This window comes from Staurois parvus, unplaced genomic scaffold (genome assembly GCF_062004578.1).
Source record: "Staurois parvus isolate SC_StPar_1 unplaced genomic scaffold, SC_StPar_1.0 ptg000226l, whole genome shotgun sequence".
Lineage (NCBI taxonomy): Eukaryota > Metazoa > Chordata > Amphibia > Anura > Ranidae > Staurois > Staurois parvus.
The window spans coordinates 4,919,018-4,938,902 of NW_028318022.1; the positions used below are offsets into that span (position 1 = coordinate 4,919,018).

Consider the following 19,885-nt stretch of genomic DNA (forward strand, 5'->3'; position numbering starts at 1 on the left):
TGGGCACATTAAATAATGTTGTCTGTGTGGAAAGTAGCAACAAACAAAACCCCCACATATTTCACATTGTAAAGCGCTGTGCAAAATGTTGTCACTATATAAATCCTGTATTATATTATTATTATTATTATTATTATTAATAATATTACATTTATTTAACATGACATTCAGAAATGTATTTAATTCAGCATACAGAATAAATCAACCAAGAATTGATATTTTATCTGACCTCTGCAGGACCCCATCACCCCTGTTTTTAGATGTCCAGTGTTGATCGTCACTGCAAGACATTCTACCGTAGTTCCTACCCACCTGAGAGTTTTGAGCATTCCCCCCAACTATGAGGTGGACATATTTATCCTCTTGCATTTGACATAAAATCATAAAATAAAGTTACTTAAACTATGCTGTAGAGAATGGGTTCAATAGGTATGCTCTATTATGAAAAAGTATCTCTAGCATCAAAAAACAGCATATTAGTTTTGTATGCATTCACCATTTAATTTCAGAAATACATAAATGAGTGATTTTTGCAAGTATCTGGCTCTGGTGTAAAAAAGCCTTTTATTTTCATAGGCATTTGAGCTGTTTCTAGCATTGCATAGGCCAAGGCAATCAGTAGATTAACAATGCCTACATATTCAGTACATTGAAGTGAATATTTATGTTTTGTGACTAAATCAGGAATTGAGCTTTTGTTATAGGAAACCATAGCACAAGCCCCTTTAAAAATCTGCTCCTTAGCTCTTCTTCAACATGTAACAACCTCAGTTATTTTAACTCCTCTTCTATAATGGCATATTTTTAAATGGTGGACTGTGGAAAGTGTGTTCACAAATGTGGATTAGGTTTAAAAACTAATTTATAGGAAATAGGCTTATGAGAAAATAAAAATAAGATAATATAAAATATATTATACGTTATAATAAGGTGTAATTTTTCCAACATCAGTGGATACCATTTTTTTCCTCAGTAGAATACTATCAACTGTGACTTTTCTTTTTCCTTTTTTTTTTTTTAACATCCACTGGAAATTAATGAAAAGCAAGAATCCGCACAGCAGAGTTACATAAATGTCAAATAATTCAGCTTCTGATATTGGAACATTTACATGTGTAAGTTTCAATGCTAGCAGCAGCTCTAATGCACATAACATCATTATTTTGATTTCTGGTGTAGTGGCCCTTCAAGTCATATTTATCTAGCATAAAAAAGAAGGAGATCATTTGTAAGTAAAGTGCATAGTAAGGGTGTCCAATAGATGTGCAAAGTAGAACATTAGCATGCATGAGTGATAAAAGGACAAGACAAGGAAAATAAAAGTGATTTAATGCAGAAAAGGCACAGGTGTCTATTTAAGTTTATTAGCACAAAGCAAGGAAAACAACATTAGGTGATTCCAATATGGCCAAGTGACAGTGCATTACAGGGAAATGTTTAATTTCCAATGATGCATACATAGACATAATCTGATATTTGTACTGGTTGATATGACAATAACACATCTGGTAAGCTTAGCTATGGGCTATGCTTGTTTTCTAAACTCCATGGAAGCTGTGTGCTGCTTTTCACTGCTTTATATTAAACTAAGACCAGATAAGAATAAATTAAACCTTTGAATTAAATCCTCTTTGAGAACATACACATTGGGTGGCTGAGGAGAAGATTATAAAGTTTTCTCGTAGACAAAACTGCAATTAAGTTGATGCTTGTTTTTCTCTTGCTGGACTGTTGATATCAGTAAACTACAAAACTTTTAAACTACCTCCAGAGGGTCAGGATTTATTTCCTGCCAACTGTGTAATTCAATGGCAAATAGCATCAGGGCGTGTGAAGCTTGCTATTATGACTTAATAAATCATACTGGAAGCATTTTGGCAACTGAAATGTGTGTCATGTTTTTTAAAAATACAAATTATATTAGAAGCCAAATATGTAATTAACTTGGATTTTGGGATATTAATATTTTACAAGTTACAGTTGTCTAACTTTCAGATATAGAGACCTTTGGTTTATTAAGTAGACCTGTTTTAAAGGCTTTAGCTTAATCCAAAAGATTTAAGAATTTAATTGAAGTTCTAACTAACGTATTTATGGTCTTTTTAACATTGTTACTTTTCTTCACGGCAAAGATAGCTTTATTTTAAAAAGTAGAACATTACAAGAGCGCTAAGCCAGTGGGTCTGCATTATAAACATGTAGCAAAGCTAATTATATCAACCAGGTAGATATACTTTGATCTAATGTGTTCTTACAGATTTACTTTCTGGTTGTCCTTCCTGCTCTGGGGGCTGCTGGCTTAGCTTTCTCAGGTGCAGGCGCAGGAGCAGGAGCAGGTGCAGGTGCAGGTGCAGGTGCAGGTTTAGACATCGGAGTAGGTTTTGCTTCTGGTACATCTTCACCATATTTGTATACACTTACGGTAACATCCACTGTTTCGCCACCATACTTGTTTCTAACATTAATGCCATATTTTCCAGAGTCGTCTGAAGTCACATCTTTTATTGTGAGGCTGGCAAACTTTCCTTGTTCAAGTGTGGATATGTAATGGTCACTCATTTCCAGATCTCTGTCATTCTTCAGCCAAGTCACTTCTGGATCAGGGTTTCCAAAGACTGTGCAAGTAAGACTCAATGTCTGAAAATGCAACAAATTTGGATTACTGTTTGTTGTATTATTGTATTACTTTTTTTGTGTAATATTTTACTAGACCCAATGTAACCTGAAAGCTGAAGGGCACTAAGTTTAAAGATTTTACAGATTTTCATGCTCAATCTCTACAAGTGTCATAACCTGGGACACCTCTCCCATATTCTTGTTGTCCCAAACAGGGCTAGGATAGTCACCTTGATTAATGTCTAGGTTTGACTACCTCTTGTGTCCTGGCATATAGCAGCTAGCAAACAAAAAGCCAGTATTGTCAGAACAGTTCATGATGTGAGAACAATGGAGAACTTAACTTCCTATAGAGGAAAATGGATCATACTAAAAGAGAAAAAGTGTTTTTTGAGAGCAGACAGGACATTTACATTTACATACCTCCAATAGCATATTATTTTATGGATCAAACATTGGAGATATAGAAAAGGAGAAAAAAAAGTCCATCTACCTGAAAGCAAACTAGAGCCATAGGTATAGAAGTTATGTTACTACAATAAATGTAATCACTCTGATGACCAGATATCACTCTAGCTCATGATCCAATGCCATAGAACTGCACTGTTGTAATATGACATCACGCTTACCATATGAACTCACAATTCTCCAGATTCTCCCTTGTCTCCAGATACCAGTTTAAAAGCCTTACCTTGCTTACATAAACATAAATCTACCTGAAGAAGCCCTGTAACAGCTGCACATTTTCATTGTTCTACCCAAACAGGTAAAAAAGACAAGAGAGGTGGAGACAGAATTCTTAAATTTAAACAAAGGGAGGTATGTTGGATCAATCAGCTCAATTATCTGCATTCTTTTGGTTTGAATAGGGATAATGGTTTTTATTTATTGTTGTAATGTAGTATAATTATATTTACGTTGATTGTCCATCATTTCTTTCAGACTCATGAGAAATGGAATGGAACGGCTGGGGTGAAATAATGGATTTTCTTTATCGGTTTGTTTGGATTTATGGTAATGGTTAATTAATTTTTCAGGTTTTGTTTTTGTATAGCTGGAATTACAGTATGTTGATTATAATATGCTGAAACATATGAAAAATTATGTATGTTTATTTTTGTTTTCATTTTGTTATATAAAGGCATTTCTTAATAGGAGAGTAATGCTATAGTGCTGCTATATTGGTGAAGATGAGATGCACCTGTGCAACCATATCCTGTGTTTGCAGCTTGATGAAGAGCAGTGTTATGCTTGAAACTGCACAATTGCGCTAATTTTTATATAAAGATACACTTGAAGTAAAGAGAGAATTTTTGCAACTTGGAGATCGCGTTCTCATTTGTTTTTGGATATTCAATAAAATCTATTAGAAGTTCGAACCTTTCTTCACTTTATAGGATTGCTTTACTAAAGGCAAATAGGCTGTTAAATTTGCAAGAGAAGTTGCAGTTTGCAACTTTGCAAGGGTATTTGCCCCTGGGCTTAGAGAATGTGGTAAAGTTTCAATTTGCAAAGAATACCCAATCACATGCAAGGTAAGAAACAGCATTTTGCTTTCACATGATTGGATAATGGAAGTCAGAAGAGAGCTTTATCTCATTCACTAAACTCTGGAAAATGTTCTTGCAAAATGCAACTTTCCTTGCAAGGTAAATAGCCTATTTGCCTTTAGTAAATCAGACCCATAATGGGACAATATTAAATGTTCCACTTTAATGTGTGCACAAAGATGAATAAAAAATATGACCACTGCATTGATGTAAATATATTTACAAAGTTAAAATTAATGGATTGTTCTGCAATTTTTTTAAACTTTTTTTTCCCCTATCCCCTATTGACTTTACCCCCTTCCCCATTTCCCTGTATCTGTATTTTTCTGTAATTCCAAGAAAAGTTGAATGTGCCATAAATAAAACCTCAATGGGTTGGGTATCCTGTATTTTTCCTACTCTGTTATAGAGTGGCACGTGTTTGGTTTTAAATTCAATTTTTACTTTTAGGTATGGTCTATTTTTATTGTAATTAGTCTATTCAGTATGTTTTCATGCATACTTATCATTCAAGAGTGAATGATTTTTTCCACTTTTGCTTAATACTGAACAGTGTCAAATCTGAAATAAAAGTATTTATTTAGCATCTTAATAACAGGAAGAAGAATTTTGGTGTTTGTGAGTGGTTTGTGTGCTGGTTTAATATATTGTTCCTTTCTGTAGCTTACAGACATTTCATTTTAATGCATTTCCTTCTAGCTCTGTCTTTGTTAATACCAAAAGGTCCAATGTTCTTTAACATTGTATAATAAGCCTCGGCTGATATCTTTAAAGCTTTTATGAATGCTTACAAGAACCCCCTTAAGGCAATATATTGTACAAAATAATTTAAAAGCAAGTCTTGCACTACTTCAAATAAAGCAGGCCTTCCCTTGCTACTCTTTGCTGCCAAGAAAAATTTTAGAGGCACTGAAGAACATTTCAGCTTTTATGAACAATGTCAATGTGTATCTCAAAATGTTGAAAACTTAGTTCCTGGTGTTAATGATCATCAGTTGCAGTAATTGATGCTGGCTGTTAGTGAATAACCAGAATGAACATACAGGGAAATCATAAATCAGAAGTATAAACATATTTATTCTTGTCTGATTTACAAATACCAGCATTTTGTTTACTCTAAAATAATTTGCAGTTATACAGTATATCATATGTTAAAATAGAACTCCAGGCAAAATTGTATTTTCTCATGCAGTGGGGCTGTGCCCACACTGCACAGGCTAACTGCTTGTTTTTGTCTGGGGGATTGCAGAGCAGAGATATACTTACCTAATCTGTCGATCCTCTAAGTGCAAGACCGGTCCCCAGTGTTTCTACCCCCCCCCCACGCTAGCTGTCTTGTGAATGGACTGCTCCTGACATTATCATTCCCATAGACTGGCTCTGGACAAAAGAATGGCAGTAATAGTCAACTGCTGGACATGGGGGAGCATGGCATAGATCAAGTGTAAGTATAGCCTTTCGGAGCACCGCTAGACAAAACGAGCAGTTAACCCATACAGCGTGTCACAGCCCCACTGCATGGGAGAAAAAAAAAGTAATGGAGTTCTTCTTTAACAATTTTACTTGTCAAAAGATTAGTAATTTTGTCTAGCTGATTTTGCAACTTACATACCTCCTGCACACTGCACAGCTAGACATATGACACAAATATTTTATAATTCAGCAGTTCAGCTTCTTGGCTAAGCTTGGAGCTTCTTATGTTACCCTTCAACCTCCAGGTTGACCACTGAACAATAAAGCACCAACATTACCTGTGTCCAATGAACAGGGAGCTGAACTAAGAAGAAGTAAAGCTAGTCCAAGAAAGTTAGGTACTACCAGAGTGAGCATTATGATTAGAGATGAGCGAATCGAACCAGGCAAAGTGGAATTCATTTCGAATATCGGGAAAAATTCGATTCGCATCGAATCCGAATTTTAGCCAACTTCGGGTGCACGAATCAAATTTTTCCCGATCAGCCGGCAAAAGTGTCACTGCAGAGAGCTCCGCTATTTCTGACAGTTCTGACAGTTCATTTACAGCGGTTGAAACATTGTATCTATTTGTTTCCATTTAGGATACAGATGTTTTTATTCGGAAATAAATAGATACAATGTTTCAACCGCTGTAAATGTGAAGGAACTGTCAGAGAACTGTCAGAAATAGCGGAGCTCTCTGCAGATACACTTTTTGCTGTACTGGAATACTTCTTCTTTTCATTCTTCTTCTTCTTCTTTTCATTCTTCTTCTTCTTCTTTTCATTCTTCTTCTTCTTCTTCTTTTCATTCTTCTTCTTTTCATTCTTCTTTTCCTTCTTCTTCTTCTTCTTCTTCTTTTCATTCTTCTTCTTCTTTTCATTCTTCTTCTTCTTCTTCTTTTCATTCTTCTTCTTTTCATTCTTCTTCTTTTCATTCTTCTTTTCCTTCTTCTTCTTCTTCTTCTTCTTTTCATTCTTCTTCTTCTTTTCATTCTTCTTCTTCTTTTCATTCTTCTTCTTCTTCTTCTTTTCATTCTTCTTCTTTTCATTCTTCTTCTTCTTTTCATTCTTCTTCTTCTTTTCATTCTTCTTCTTCTTTTCATTCTTCTTCTTCTTTTCATTCTTCTTCTTCTTTTCATTCTTCTTCTTCTTTTCATTCTTCTTCTTCTTTTCATTCTTCTTCTTCTTCTTTTCATTCTTCTTCTTCTTCTTTTCATTCTTCTTCTTCTTCTTTTCATTCTTCTTCTTCTTCTTTTCATTCTTCTTCTTCTTCTTTTCATTCTTCTTCTTCTTCTTTTCATTCTTCTTCTTCTTCTTTTCATTCTTCTTCTTCTTCTTCTTTTCATTCTTCTTCTTCTTCTTCTTTTCATTCTTCTTCTTCTTCTTCTTTTCATTCTTCTTCTTCTTCTTCTTTTCATTCTTCTTCTTCTTCTTCTTTTCATTCTTCTTCTTCTTCTTCTTTTCATTCTTCTTCTTCTTCTTCTTTTCATTCTTCTTCTTCTTCTTCTTTTCATTCTTCTTCTTCTTCTTCTTTTCATTCTTCTTCTTCTTCTTCTTTTCATTCTTCTTCTTCTTCTTCTTTTCATTCTTCTTCTTCTTCTTCTTTTCATTCTTCTTCTTCTTCTTCTTTTCATTCTTCTTCTTCTTCTTCTTTTCATTCTTCTTCTTCTTCTTCTTTTCATTCTTCTTTTCATTCTTCTTCTTCTGGCAACTCCACCACGCAGCTCATTTTTGTTCCAGTATTACTGTATTTTGCTCCTTCAAAATCCTGAAACTTTCTTTTGGCAGGTGTACAGACTCAGGTACTCAGTGCAGGAATGGTGGGAATCCCTCACAATGGACACAGCAGGTGTACATACAGACCCAGGAATTCAGCACAGGGATGGTGGGAACCCCTCATAATGGGCACAGCAGGTGTGCATACCCAGAACCTCAGCACAGGGATGGTGGGAACCCCTAGTAATGGGCGCAGCAGGTGTGCAGACCTGGGACCTCAGCAGAGGGATGGTAGAAACCCCTCATAATGGGAACAGCAGGTGTACAGACCCAGGAACTCAGCACAGGGATAGTGGGAACTTCTCATAATGGGCGCAGCAGGTGTGCAGACCCAGAACCTCAGCACAGGGATGGTGGGAACCCCTCATAATGGGCACAGCAGGTGTTAGGGGGTTTAACTCTCCAGCATCCATTAGAGACTGATATAGTAATATAGTTCATTCTTCTTTTCATTCTTCTTTTCATTCTTCTTCTTCTTCTTCTTCTTTTCATTCTTCTTCTTCTTTTCATTCTTCTTCTTCTTCTTCTTTTCATTCTTCTTCTTCTTCTTCTCATTCTTCTTTTCATTCTTCTTCTCATTCTTCTTCTTCTTCTTCTCATTCTTCTTCTTCTTCTTCTTCTCATTCTTCTTTTCATTCTTCTTCTTTTCATTCTTCTTCTCATTCTTCTTTTCATTCTTCTTCTTTTCATTCTTCTTCTTTTCATTCTTCTTCTTTTCATTCTTCTTCTTTTCATTCTTCTTCTTTTCATTCTTCTTCTTTTCATTCTTCTTCTTTTCATTCTTCTTCTTTTCATTCTTCTTCTTTTCATTCTTCTTCTTCTTCTTTTCATTCTCCTTCTCCTTCTCCGTGCCCCGTGACTGCCCAAATGAGTGAAGTGTGCGGTGATTCTAAGATCGACGGCACTCATCTGCATGTCATACTGACTGACAGTATTATTTCTCTTCCCCAGCAGACTCCAAGGGCATTTAAATTAAAGGTACAGTGTTCTGCACTAATATAAAGGCTCTCTGAAGCCTAGAAACCCTTTAAATAAGTTAAATTCGCGGCGAATAAATTCGCATCGAATTTCTCCCGCAAATTCGGCGAATCAGCCGAATCGAATTTTTGAATAATTCGCTCATCTCTAATTATGATCATCAGACTTATGTGGATCGCTAGAATAACTGGCCATAATAAAAGAAAATTGAAAGTAATGCAGCAAACATGTACATGTATTTGAATTGTGTATTTAGCAGTTTGCCTGGAATTCCATTTGAAGCATTTAGTAAAAATATTTTTTTTCAATATTATGTTTTATTTATGTACTATTTGAATAGGTTTTTTAATTTGCATTATTAAATACATTTGCAAACATGTAGCATAGTACAAATAATATGAACTAAAATGTCTGTCAAAATAAAAATCAGAGCAGGATTTGGTGTTTGTTCATCTAAGATCTCTGTGTGTGCTATTGCTCTAAACTATGTACACTCACCGGCAGGGGCGGACTGACAACTCATGGGGCCCCCGGGCAATAGGGGATCATGGGGCCCCTGTGTCCTTGCCCAAGCTCAAAAAAGCCTATGAAAAAGGTACCAGGGGCATCTCATGGGGCCCCCTATGGACCCCGGGCCCTCGGCAGTGCCCGAATTTCCAAATGGTCAGTCCGCCCCTGCTCACCGGTCACTTTATTAGGTACACCTGTTCAATTGCTTGGTAACACAAATTGCTAATCAACCAATCACATGGCAGCAGCTCAATGCATTTAGGAATCTATACGTGGCAACTTGCTGAAGTTCAAACCTAGCATCAGAATTGGTAAGAAAGGGGATTTAAGTGACTTTGAACGTGGCATGGTTGTTGGTGTCAGACGGGCTTGTCTGAGTATTTCAAAAACTGCAGATCTACTGGGATTTTCACACACAACCATCTCTAGCTTTAACGGAGAATGGTCCAAAAAAGAGAAACTATCTAGAGAGCGGCAGTTGTGTGGATGAAAACGCCTTGTTGATGTCAGAGATCAGAGGAGAATGGGCAGACTGGTTTGAAATGATTGAAAGGCAACAGTAACTCATGTCAATATGGACCAAAATCTCTGAGGATTGTTTTCAACACCTTCTTGAATTATGCCACCAAGAATTGAAGTAGTTCTGAAGGCAAAAGGGGATTCGACCCAGTACTAGCAAGGTGTATATAATAAAGTGCTAGGTAAGTCATGAGACAGCTCCAGGTCATGAGCAACCTGTTCTTATTTGCTTTGCGCGATAGCAGAATTGGGGCTGGTATATTTTATTACCCCCTACTATACTGACATTCTATAACAGAGGTCCTCAAACGTTTTAAACAGGTGGCTAGTTCACTGTCCCTCAGACCATTGGCGGGCCGGACTATAGTTTTAAAAAAAAAACTATGGTCATCTCCTGTACTGTGTCCGCATTTGTTCAGAGACTGCGGACATACAACGGCGGGGGGAATACTGGGCTGGCCGCTCTATAAGACGCACAGACATTTCCCCCCAAGTGTGTCTTATGGAGCGAAATAGTGTCCCATCAATGGTGTCAGTGGGAGGAATAGTGACCCACCATTGGTGTCAGTGGGAAGAATAGTGCCACATCATTGGTGTCAGTGGGAGGAATAGTGCCTCATCATTGGTGTCAGTGGGAGGAATAGTGCCCCATCATTGGTGTCAGTGGGAGGAATAGTGCCCCATCATTGGTGTCAGTTGCAGGAATAGTGCCCCATCATTGGTGTCAGTGGCAGGAATAGTGCCCCATCATTGGTGTCAGTGGGAAGAATCGTGCCCCATCATTGGTGTCAGTGGGAGGAATAGTGCCTCATCATTGGTGTCAGTGGGAAGAATAGTGCTCCATCATTGGTGTCAGTGGGAAGAATCGTGCCCCATCATTGGTGACAGTGGGAGGAATAGTGCCTCATCATTGGTATTAGTGGGAGGAATAGTGCCCCATCATTGGTGTCAGTGGGAGGAATAGTGCCCCATCATTGGTGTCAGTGGGAGAAATAGTGCTCCATCATTGGTGTCAGTGGGAGGAATAGTGCTCCATCATTGGTGTCATTGGGAAGAATCATGCCCCATCATTGGTGTCAGTGGGAGGAATAGTGCCTCATCATTGGTGTCAGTGGGAGGAATAGTGCCCCATCATTGGTGTCAGTGGGAGGAATAGTGCTCCATCATTGGTGTCATTGGGAAGAGTCGTGCCCCATCATTGGTGTCATTGGGAAGAATCGTGCCCCATCATTGGTGTTAGTGGGAGTAATAGTGCCCCATCATTGTTGTCAGTGGGAGGAATAGTGTCCCATCATTGGTGTCAGTGGGAGGAATAGTACGTTATTGGTGCCAGTGGGGGGGGGGGGAATAGTGCCCCATCGTTGGTGTCAGTGGGGGGAGGAATAGTGCAGTGGGGGAAGGAATAGTGCCCCATCATTGGTATCAGTGGGAGGAATAGTGCCCCATCGTTGGTGTCAGTGGGAGGAATAATGCCCCATCATTATTATCAGTGACACCAATGATGGGGCAATATTCCTCCCACTGACAACAATGACACTTAACTAGCCGACCCCTGTTCCAGCATGGTGCTGCTGCAGCCAGCATACCTGGTTGTAGCAGCACCATCTGCACGGCACTTACCGGGTGGTCAGCTGTCCTCCTTCCTTCACTTTGGCCTCTCCCTCCCTTGATTTTCATGGGGCCGCTCGGCTCCGCCTCCTCGCCGGTGATTGGCGGCCTGTGTGCCTTTCCTGAGCTACAGTACTGGCGCGCAATCACCGGCAAGGAGGCGGAGCCGAGCGGCAGCGCGGACATCGAGTGAGGGAGTGGCCGGAGTGAAGGAGCTGTGCATCCTGGACTGGATCATCGTGGGACTGGGACCGGAGCCAGGTAAGAGACAGCAGTCCCCTGCTCGCCCCTGTACTTAGTGTCCCCAGCCGGCGGGCCGGATGAATGTGCTCGGCGGGCCGCATGTGGCCCGCGGGCCGTAGTTTGAGGACCCCTGTTCTATAATAGAGGCAAATTAAACAGTAATACAGTAAGAAAAATATGAAAACTGTACATTTTTGGTACCAGTTTCTTACCTTGCCTTCCATTATTGTAACCACATCAGGCAGTCCACCAATCACTTTACCACGGTCTGCAGATCAAAAACAAACATACTTATCATTATTACAGGTCTACTGTTTTAGAATGCCTGCTACTTAAGGAAAACAACACATGAAATCATTTTACTTCAAAGCACATAAAGAGCTGTAGTGCAAATATTGCGTATGATCTCATTTTTTGCTCCCTAAAGGTGCCCTTGGAAGGTTTTCTGTGCATAGCTAAAAGTAGCATCACTTCTAATCAGTATTGATGGCTTTACACCCAATTTTGACAATGGTAAACTGAATCTGTCCAGTAATTTCCAAATTTGCTAGTCCTATTTTTTTCAGTTAATAGGCAAGAAGTTCATTTTAACCCTAATATTTAAATATACAAACTGAGTAGGCCTAGGCAGAGGTCAGGCACCAAATTCAGCTAGGTTATTTGGCTAACAGGGATTTAACATCCACATTTATTTACAAAAGTTGTGGATGTTTTACCCTTAATTCTGGTCTCTTTTCATATATTTAAAACATTATTCATGGTTTCATTATCTACCATGCATGTTTTATGAACTTTGGGAGCTGTTAATGTAAGGGCAAAATTGCACAATGCAGAGCCTTTCACCAATTAGGCCCTTGAGCTCATTATTACAATAATTTGCAATATACATTTAAAGCTAATTAATATACACTTATACAGAGTTAACTGCACTCATTTGCACTAATATTAATGAATAAACAAAGATAATTGCCTATAAAGCTTTTTTAGACTATTACTGAAATACAGTATGTTCTTTGTGAGAAGGAAAGTATGTGTATGTATAGAAGTAAGAAAAACAATGTAGATATTAAGAAACATACTGCAGTTTTAGCGTATAATGGATAATAATAATCAAAAAAGGCAAGTATTTCATTATAATAAACATAATATGGACTAAATCAGCATTTTCAGTGTGGACATATGTATAGTATTAAACATAACATGGGATGTCAGTCCATTATTCATATATAATATGCACTTACTCTTCTCAGCAAAGGCTGCTGCCCTGTGGGGCAAAAAAAAGTAATTGTTTAATATAATATTTAATAAATCATATCCTGCACACAAAATAATGAATTTCAAACGTACTTAAGTCTCTGGAATTCAGCAAAGGCTTCATCAAAAGCTGGAATTAAAAAGCAGATGTGTCATTTCGTTGCCATGACAACAAGAAGTATAGAAGCAGTAACAGAAGTTGTGGTTCTATTTCAAAAGACAGCAGAAAGAAAAAAAGGCAACATCTTTTTTTTTTTTATCTATTCTCATACCAGTGATAATCTAGGAAAAATCCTATAAAATGTCACGGATGTGTAGAGATTACCTTGCCCTGATAAATCAACTGTTCTCTTGTAGGATGTTTTAGCATCAAATATTTCAAATGTATATTTTCCTTTGTCCTTCTCAGTAGGTTCACAGATCTGCAGCCAGGCATATTCATCTGTGCCTCCGATTCTCATCTTGTCACTTGAAGAAATCTTTGACTCCCTGTGGTTGAGAAATGACACACAAATAAGGTGTATTCACACATATATAAAGGACAAAGGTATACTAGCCAGATGTAATTTCCAATATACTAGTATACATTATATGGTTTAAGTATCTTTGTTTTTCAGTGTTTATACATTAAAAAAGATCAGTTTCATAATAATACTTTCCTCTATGTATAATATAAAATCCACCCTATACTAATATTTCCATACTAAAAAAAAGTTGATATTTTATAAGCACACACCAGCTTTTATATACTCTATGGACTCCAGGGGTGAAATTTTCATTGACTTTTTTCTCCAATCAATTGCTCCATCCTTATCATATAATAGATACCTTCCCATATTTGCAAAGAAGACCATACTGCATAATCTCGTGACGTGGAAACCTTATGCCCTGAAACCTTTTCCAGTATGACTACATAGTAAAAGTGCCACAACAAAATTGCTGTTTTGATAAAAAAAGAACTGGCTAGGGTAAAAAGACAATTACAGCTCATCTTAGATTGTAAGCTCCAAGGAGCAGGGCCCTCCTAACCCTCTTGTATTGAACTGTACTGTCTCCCGTTATATTGTAAAGTGCTGAGCAAACTGTTGGTGCTATATAAATCCTGTATAATAATAGTAATAATAATTTAAAAATAATCAGCAAAATACAGTACATATATAGCAACGAATAGGATGCTTTAGAGAGTACAGTATGTCCATGTATATCTGAACAAGGTAATAATGACTTATGAGACAAGGGGAGAGGCTGTAAACTTTCCAGGCTTAAACTCCAGACATACTATACTTACAGAGCAGGTTTGGTCTGTGACATATACAGTTTGTGCTTGACTTGCTTTACAACCTTGGATGAGTGGTGACTCCAATATTGACTTGCAATAAAATACTGATATCCACCCAGTGCTGAAATATTAGTACCATATACTTGAGATACCATTTTGTTTTGAATTTGAGAAGGGGAACAAATAAGGATTGACTTCTCTAGGAAAAAAAGACATTTAGCAGGGAGTGCTCTCATAGACAGTAGTCGGAATTCAGGCCTGCTCCCAGTGTATTTTACTAGGGAGAGATAATAAGAAAGTTTCTTCAAAATGGTTTATTGGCAGACCACAATCTTGAACCCAATTCATTGAAGCTGCTTTTTAGAGTAAAAATGGAAAACTTTCTAAGGAATGTCAGTTTCACACATCTCTAAGACACATTTCAGCAACATTATAGTTAACCAGCAAAAAAGGGGAATTTTTTTGCTTGAAAACAAAGAGTCACCCCTGCAGTCATTTCCTCTCTAATTGGCACTGCTGTGTACAGCGTTTAGCATTGCAATAATGGCAGACTTTGAAAGAGATAATCTGAACCCATCATTAGCCTAGAAGATGAGAAACTACAGACTCTTGTAAATTAATGAACATTGCTCAAGTTAGACACTCTCAGATAACTGAGGCATGCTTTGAAAATGAAGGTCTACATTGCTCTGTAAACAGATGCTTAATTTAATTTTCTTATGTTTCCTACACAAGCTAAACACAAATGTACCTAACAATAAAATTTAGAATGGGAGCATTAAAAAGGTTAACATAAAATTCAGCAGATCACTGCTAGCACCATCTAAAACAGACGTGCAATCAAAATAAAGACAACCTGCCATACTTAGTACATCGTAAACCACTGGGGCAGACTGCAAAGCAGAGCAGCCTAGATTTGTAATTCTTTGCCAACAGACCCACTTTTGTGGAATTTAAAGATATTTCAAAGCTAACTGGGAAAAGGAGCCCACTTTGTCTGCTTTTATGTCTCCAAGTTAGAGGAAATGTCTGGAACAGGCAAACATAATGAAAAGAAGAAAACATACACATTTATGTAAATACATTGCTTCCTGGTTTCTGTCTATAAATGCCTTTAAAGGTTAATAATCTTATTTCTGCAAAGGCTATTTAATCTGTGACAAGGGATAAACATTCCTATTTAAAAAAATCTCAAAACATGTGGGGACCATGAAACCTGGGGATGAGAAAATCTGCTGAGGTTTGGCTATGTTCATCGCTCCCCTATGAAATATTTTTGCAAACAATGGTGACAAGGACATACTAATTTAGTAGATACTTTTGCTAAATAATCCCTCAAAGCAGACAAGATTCAATCCATTAGGGCATACTCTGATCTCATATCTCCTTGCTTTCATTCATACACAAGTTATAGATGGACGTCATACAGTACATGAATACCTATCATTAAGAAATACTTTCTCACTATATGATATTAGCAAAGGTGATGTAGAGTTGATGAGTAGTTTTTAAGGAATAGTGATGCTGACTGCTTCATTTAAAAGCGCTCAAGGATCAATAGTTCAGTCTCATGTAGGAGATGCAGAAATGGCAGTATAATCTACTGCAATGTAATGTTTAGCTGGAAAAAAGAGAAATAAAGCTGCCTCCAAAAATGTAATCCTTTTTACATTTTATATGAGGGTGGGATGATTTCTCACTAGAGAAACCAAAATTAGAATGTAGCGTTATTGCTCATAGTTACCAATCATAATTCATTTTTTAATTTTGCCATAAAGTAATAGGGTGAAATTAGAATGGTTGCTACTGGCCACAAACTCCCTTTGGTTCGTATTTGCTTTTTCTCCAGTATTTAATTACTCAGCCCTTTGGTTTTATAATCATCCTTTTTTTTACTTGCACAAAGGAATGTCAGGTATTACGGTACTTTAAAAAAATTGACAGTTCCCAAATTCTTCATTGTAAGAGCATTGGCTTTCGCATTCCAAAACTAAAGTCTTCATGATACTGATTTACATGCCCAATGTTAAATTTTTCATGACATCAATATTAATTGCTATATTTGGCAATGATTTTGTTTTTTGTGCGTCCATATTACATACAGATATATAATATTATTTTAAATATTTAATAAAATAAAAATAAATATATATTGAATATTCTACCAATCAAATATCATTTTTTATTATCCTAAATGTCCTATGCTAATAGGAGGTTGATGATTAACCCCTTAATGTCGGTGCCTCTTGGCACTTTACTGGTTTTTTGATGTCAGGAGGTGGGCAGGGTTTTCCATCCATGTGACAATCATGGCGGTCACATGATCAGAAAGCTCCCGGTCACAAGTAACGATCAAGAGCTTTCCGTTAGGCGCCGATAACTGTTCTAGGAGCATACAAGGTGCACGCTTTCAGCACATGTTTGTTTACATTTTGCTATGCAAACATGTAGCCTCTCTGTGTCAAGGCCCACCCGCTGAGAGGCCACACATTTGCATACTCTCAGCACCAACAGGTTAAATACCTGAAGTTAGCAGCTGATTGGCATCAGATTCTGAGTGCACCAATTTTAGTAAATCTATCCTATAGTACTTCACATTTTCATTGCACTTGTATGTCCAGTAACAATGTATTTTGTTATTTATTATTTTTAGCTTTATACAGAGTGAGATAGGTTTAGAAATCCTTGTCAGGTTTCTACAGCTATCTGGGGGTCAGTCAGAGAGCTTTCCCCTTACGATCCCAATGACAACAATACACTATTAAAGTGTTACTAAACCCAGGACCCCATATTCACTATATCTGGTCTCCCACAGTACACAGAACATGGAAGCGTAATTATTTTATTATGTAAATATAAACTGCTAAATACCTTTTCTCATCAGCAGTTAGAGCAGTCTTCAGACTTCTATCAGTGTCCTGCCCAGCACATGTGAAAGCTTGTAAGAGGAGTTTTCATTCTGCTGTAGGAGGATGCAGAACCCCTGACCTCTGTCTGGACAGTGCTGATTGGCCCTGTGCTGATCACATGCACTCGCCAAAGAAAAAAAAAACATCTCTAGCACAGGGGCGGACTGACCATTCGGGCACTTGGGCACTGCCCGAGGGTCTGGGGTCAATAGGGGGCCCCATGAGAGGCCCCTTGTACCTTTCATAGACTTTTTCATAGGCTTTTTTGGGTGTGGTTTGAGTGTGGGCGAGGACACGGGGCCCCATAATCCCCTATAGCCCAGGGGCCCCATGAGTTGTCAGTCTGCCCCTGCTCTAGCAATACACACCAAACTGTGCATGTGCATAGTGACTCCACAAAATATGTCTTATCAGGAAATAAGAGGGGGGCAATGGAAGAGGGGGATGATCAGAAAAGTCAGGATCAAACAGCACTTTTACACAATGCAGAGGATTAACCCCTTAGGTTCCACAGTGAGTATAACAAGCATGCTTTACTGCAAATATAGACTGATTTTACTGTTGTGGTTTAGTAGCACTTTAAGTAAATAAAATAATCTCTAACAACAACACAAAGAGAAATAAAAAAAATGTTTTTCAATAGACTAGGGGACTTGTCAACATGTTATTACTCAGAATATGCAGGTGGAAGGCGCTATATACCTGAAATTGATTTTGTTTCTCAATGTGAAGGCAAGTCCATATTATGGAGAACAATAACTGGCTATGTAGCTCTCTAACGCAAAGGGGTCTCAATAGTTATTTTTGTCTTTCAGGAGCAATAAGGAAGATTCACTTGCACTGAATATTTGGTGGATGTCCCATTCCCTGCTTTATAAATACATCCTTTATTGATTAAAATGTTTAAATCAACAATCGGCTCTTAAAATGAAAAAGCTTGCTTCTGTGGATTTTCAACAGAGCCTCAAATAGCAGCAAAAACTGAACAGAGGTTCTAATCCTTCCCCACTGTATAAAAAAAAAACTTTTGGATGTGCATACATTATAAACACTGCAGATGCCTTTAAACACATTGTATAATATTCTGTAGATCATGACTTTTCAGTAACAAAATCATGAAGTGATTTATGTTAGAATTGTATAACTTTTTTTTTTTTGTTTTTTTTTAATATAGATAGCTCAAAGTTAATAATGCATGCTTATGTCTTAATGCAATCCTGATATTTGCACTGTATTATTGCATATGTTTGCTATATCGGTTGCACATTTACAACAATTAGATTATGAAATCCAATGTAGATACATTTTGTAAATTCAATTTATGTATAGCAAAGGTAATTTTATAGGTTAGAAAAAGTTCCCAAGTGTCGTATATGCATCTTTTAGGTATTAAATATCATTGTATGCAATTACAGGTAATTCCCATTACAATTTAGAAGGTCTGTTATTTACTTCATAAAATATGGGCTCTAATTATTTAATATGAAGCTGACTTTTTCCATCACAGTCAAGCTAAATCCTGGATGTGTCTATAATTTCATTTGGAATATGTATGTGTCCTTAGGCTTGTCATCACTAATTTAGAGAAGTGGCTGTAAATGTTCTTGTTTTCCCCACTGACCACAGATATCAATATCGCCAACAGTGCTTATGTTTTCCCTGAGCAAAACATGAAAGCATACAGAAACAGAAGATAATTCATCATATGAGTAAATAAGCTATTGTCTACAGTATAAACAAGAATGTCATATTTTATGATTTATAGGAAAGAATGCTGGAATTTAGATTTTGTGACCCTTCAGGGCATACTCCTTTGTTTTGTCACGTCCAAAAGCTGAAATTCCAGACTGTACTTGCATAGCCACCTGCTTTTGAAATATGGTATTGCTAAGAGTTTTTGAAATACAGTGATTGTACTTTATTCATTCAGGTAATCTAAACAGCAGTCAAAGGGACCTTGAATGAGGCGCAGGTTTGCCACTATCATGGGTTCAAGGTAAAGCCTGTGGGTTCAACATCCATGGTCTTGGAAAATGTATGTGCAGATTTACCCTGTATGATTTTTTAATCATAACGCACTGCATGACATTGACATTTGAACTATGACTAGCAGGCTTAGAAGGGCCAGTAGAGGAATTTTGATTAAGACAACTCCCCTACTATATGAGTATCATGGTTGTTGAAGTGACCTGAATTCAAAAGTGGAAATGTATTCGAGCCACTAAACCCAAGTATTTCAGAATTTGAAAAAGTGTGCCCTTCAGAGAGCTGATCAAATATTCTATTGTTTTAATATCTATAAACATGATTATACAGCACAAATTTACCCTACAAAATTGACATGAGCTAGCGCATCAAAACTACAGTGGCATAAATTCCATAAAGTGGTAGACTGTAAATAATTCAAAAATTCACACTATAGCATAAAGTGCTAAACAACATAAACTGATTATAAGACGAATAGCAATGTGCAATTTCTCAAAAAGAAAAATAAATTATATATATATATATATATATATATATATATATATGTATACCACAGTCTTTGTGACTGTGCAAAGAAATCATCTTCACATACCAGTACATAAATAAGTCCAAAGATTTCCTGAAAGTGATATTTTTCCCAAGGTATCCCCCTCATATCGAAACAGTCTTACCAGATTTATGAGACTCCTTTAAAAAAAAGTAGGTCTAACAGCACTTTTTACAAGATCCATATCCATGCTTTCCTTCTTGTTATTGGAACACTCTCCACCATAGGAAGCAAAAAACCATGAAGAAACATCCAATAGCATAATTCTATTTTTATGAACCACATACAGTAAAACACAAAAAAATCAAACTCACATATAATGATTTGTAAAAACAGCAAAGACAATATCCAGCAAACATAACAACATTGGTCCAACTTATGTAAATGCTGCCACATTGCATAGTTCAACCCAATTGTAAAGCTTAATACAATTTGCTGCTAGTTGGATCAATGATGGTGCGTTTGCTGGACAGTGTCTATGCTGCTTTATCCTGTGCAGGGCTGAGAACACATAAAATGTTGTTTATGTGAGTTTGACTTTATTTGGTTATTTTATAATGTATGACCCTTCTTGTGCTGTTTTTAGAGGTTATGGTAGGAATAGATGTCTTAGTTGTTGTCTCTGTTGTCACAGCGCATGGGCTAGCAGTCTG

General features: G+C 37.2%; 1 protein-coding gene across 2 annotated transcripts in view; it reads right to left on the minus strand.

Annotated features, from left to right (window-relative positions):
- Positions 1-1,312: 1,312 nt before the first annotated feature.
- Positions 1,313-19,885, minus strand: part of MYOM2 (myomesin 2) — a 178,996-nt gene continuing 160,423 nt past the window's right edge. For both annotated transcript variants that reach the window (XM_089679521.1, XM_089679520.1), the window contains 5 exons: positions 12,837-13,000; positions 12,605-12,641; positions 12,499-12,521; positions 11,470-11,525; positions 1,313-2,637 (listed from right to left, as the gene is read on the minus strand). In XM_089679521.1, coding sequence (XP_089535647.1) covers positions 2,260-2,637; positions 11,470-11,525; positions 12,499-12,521; positions 12,605-12,641; positions 12,837-13,000 — 658 coding nt within the window. In that variant the 3' untranslated portion in view covers positions 1,313-2,259. The remainder of the gene's footprint in view (positions 2,638-11,469; positions 11,526-12,498; positions 12,522-12,604; positions 12,642-12,836; positions 13,001-19,885) is intronic.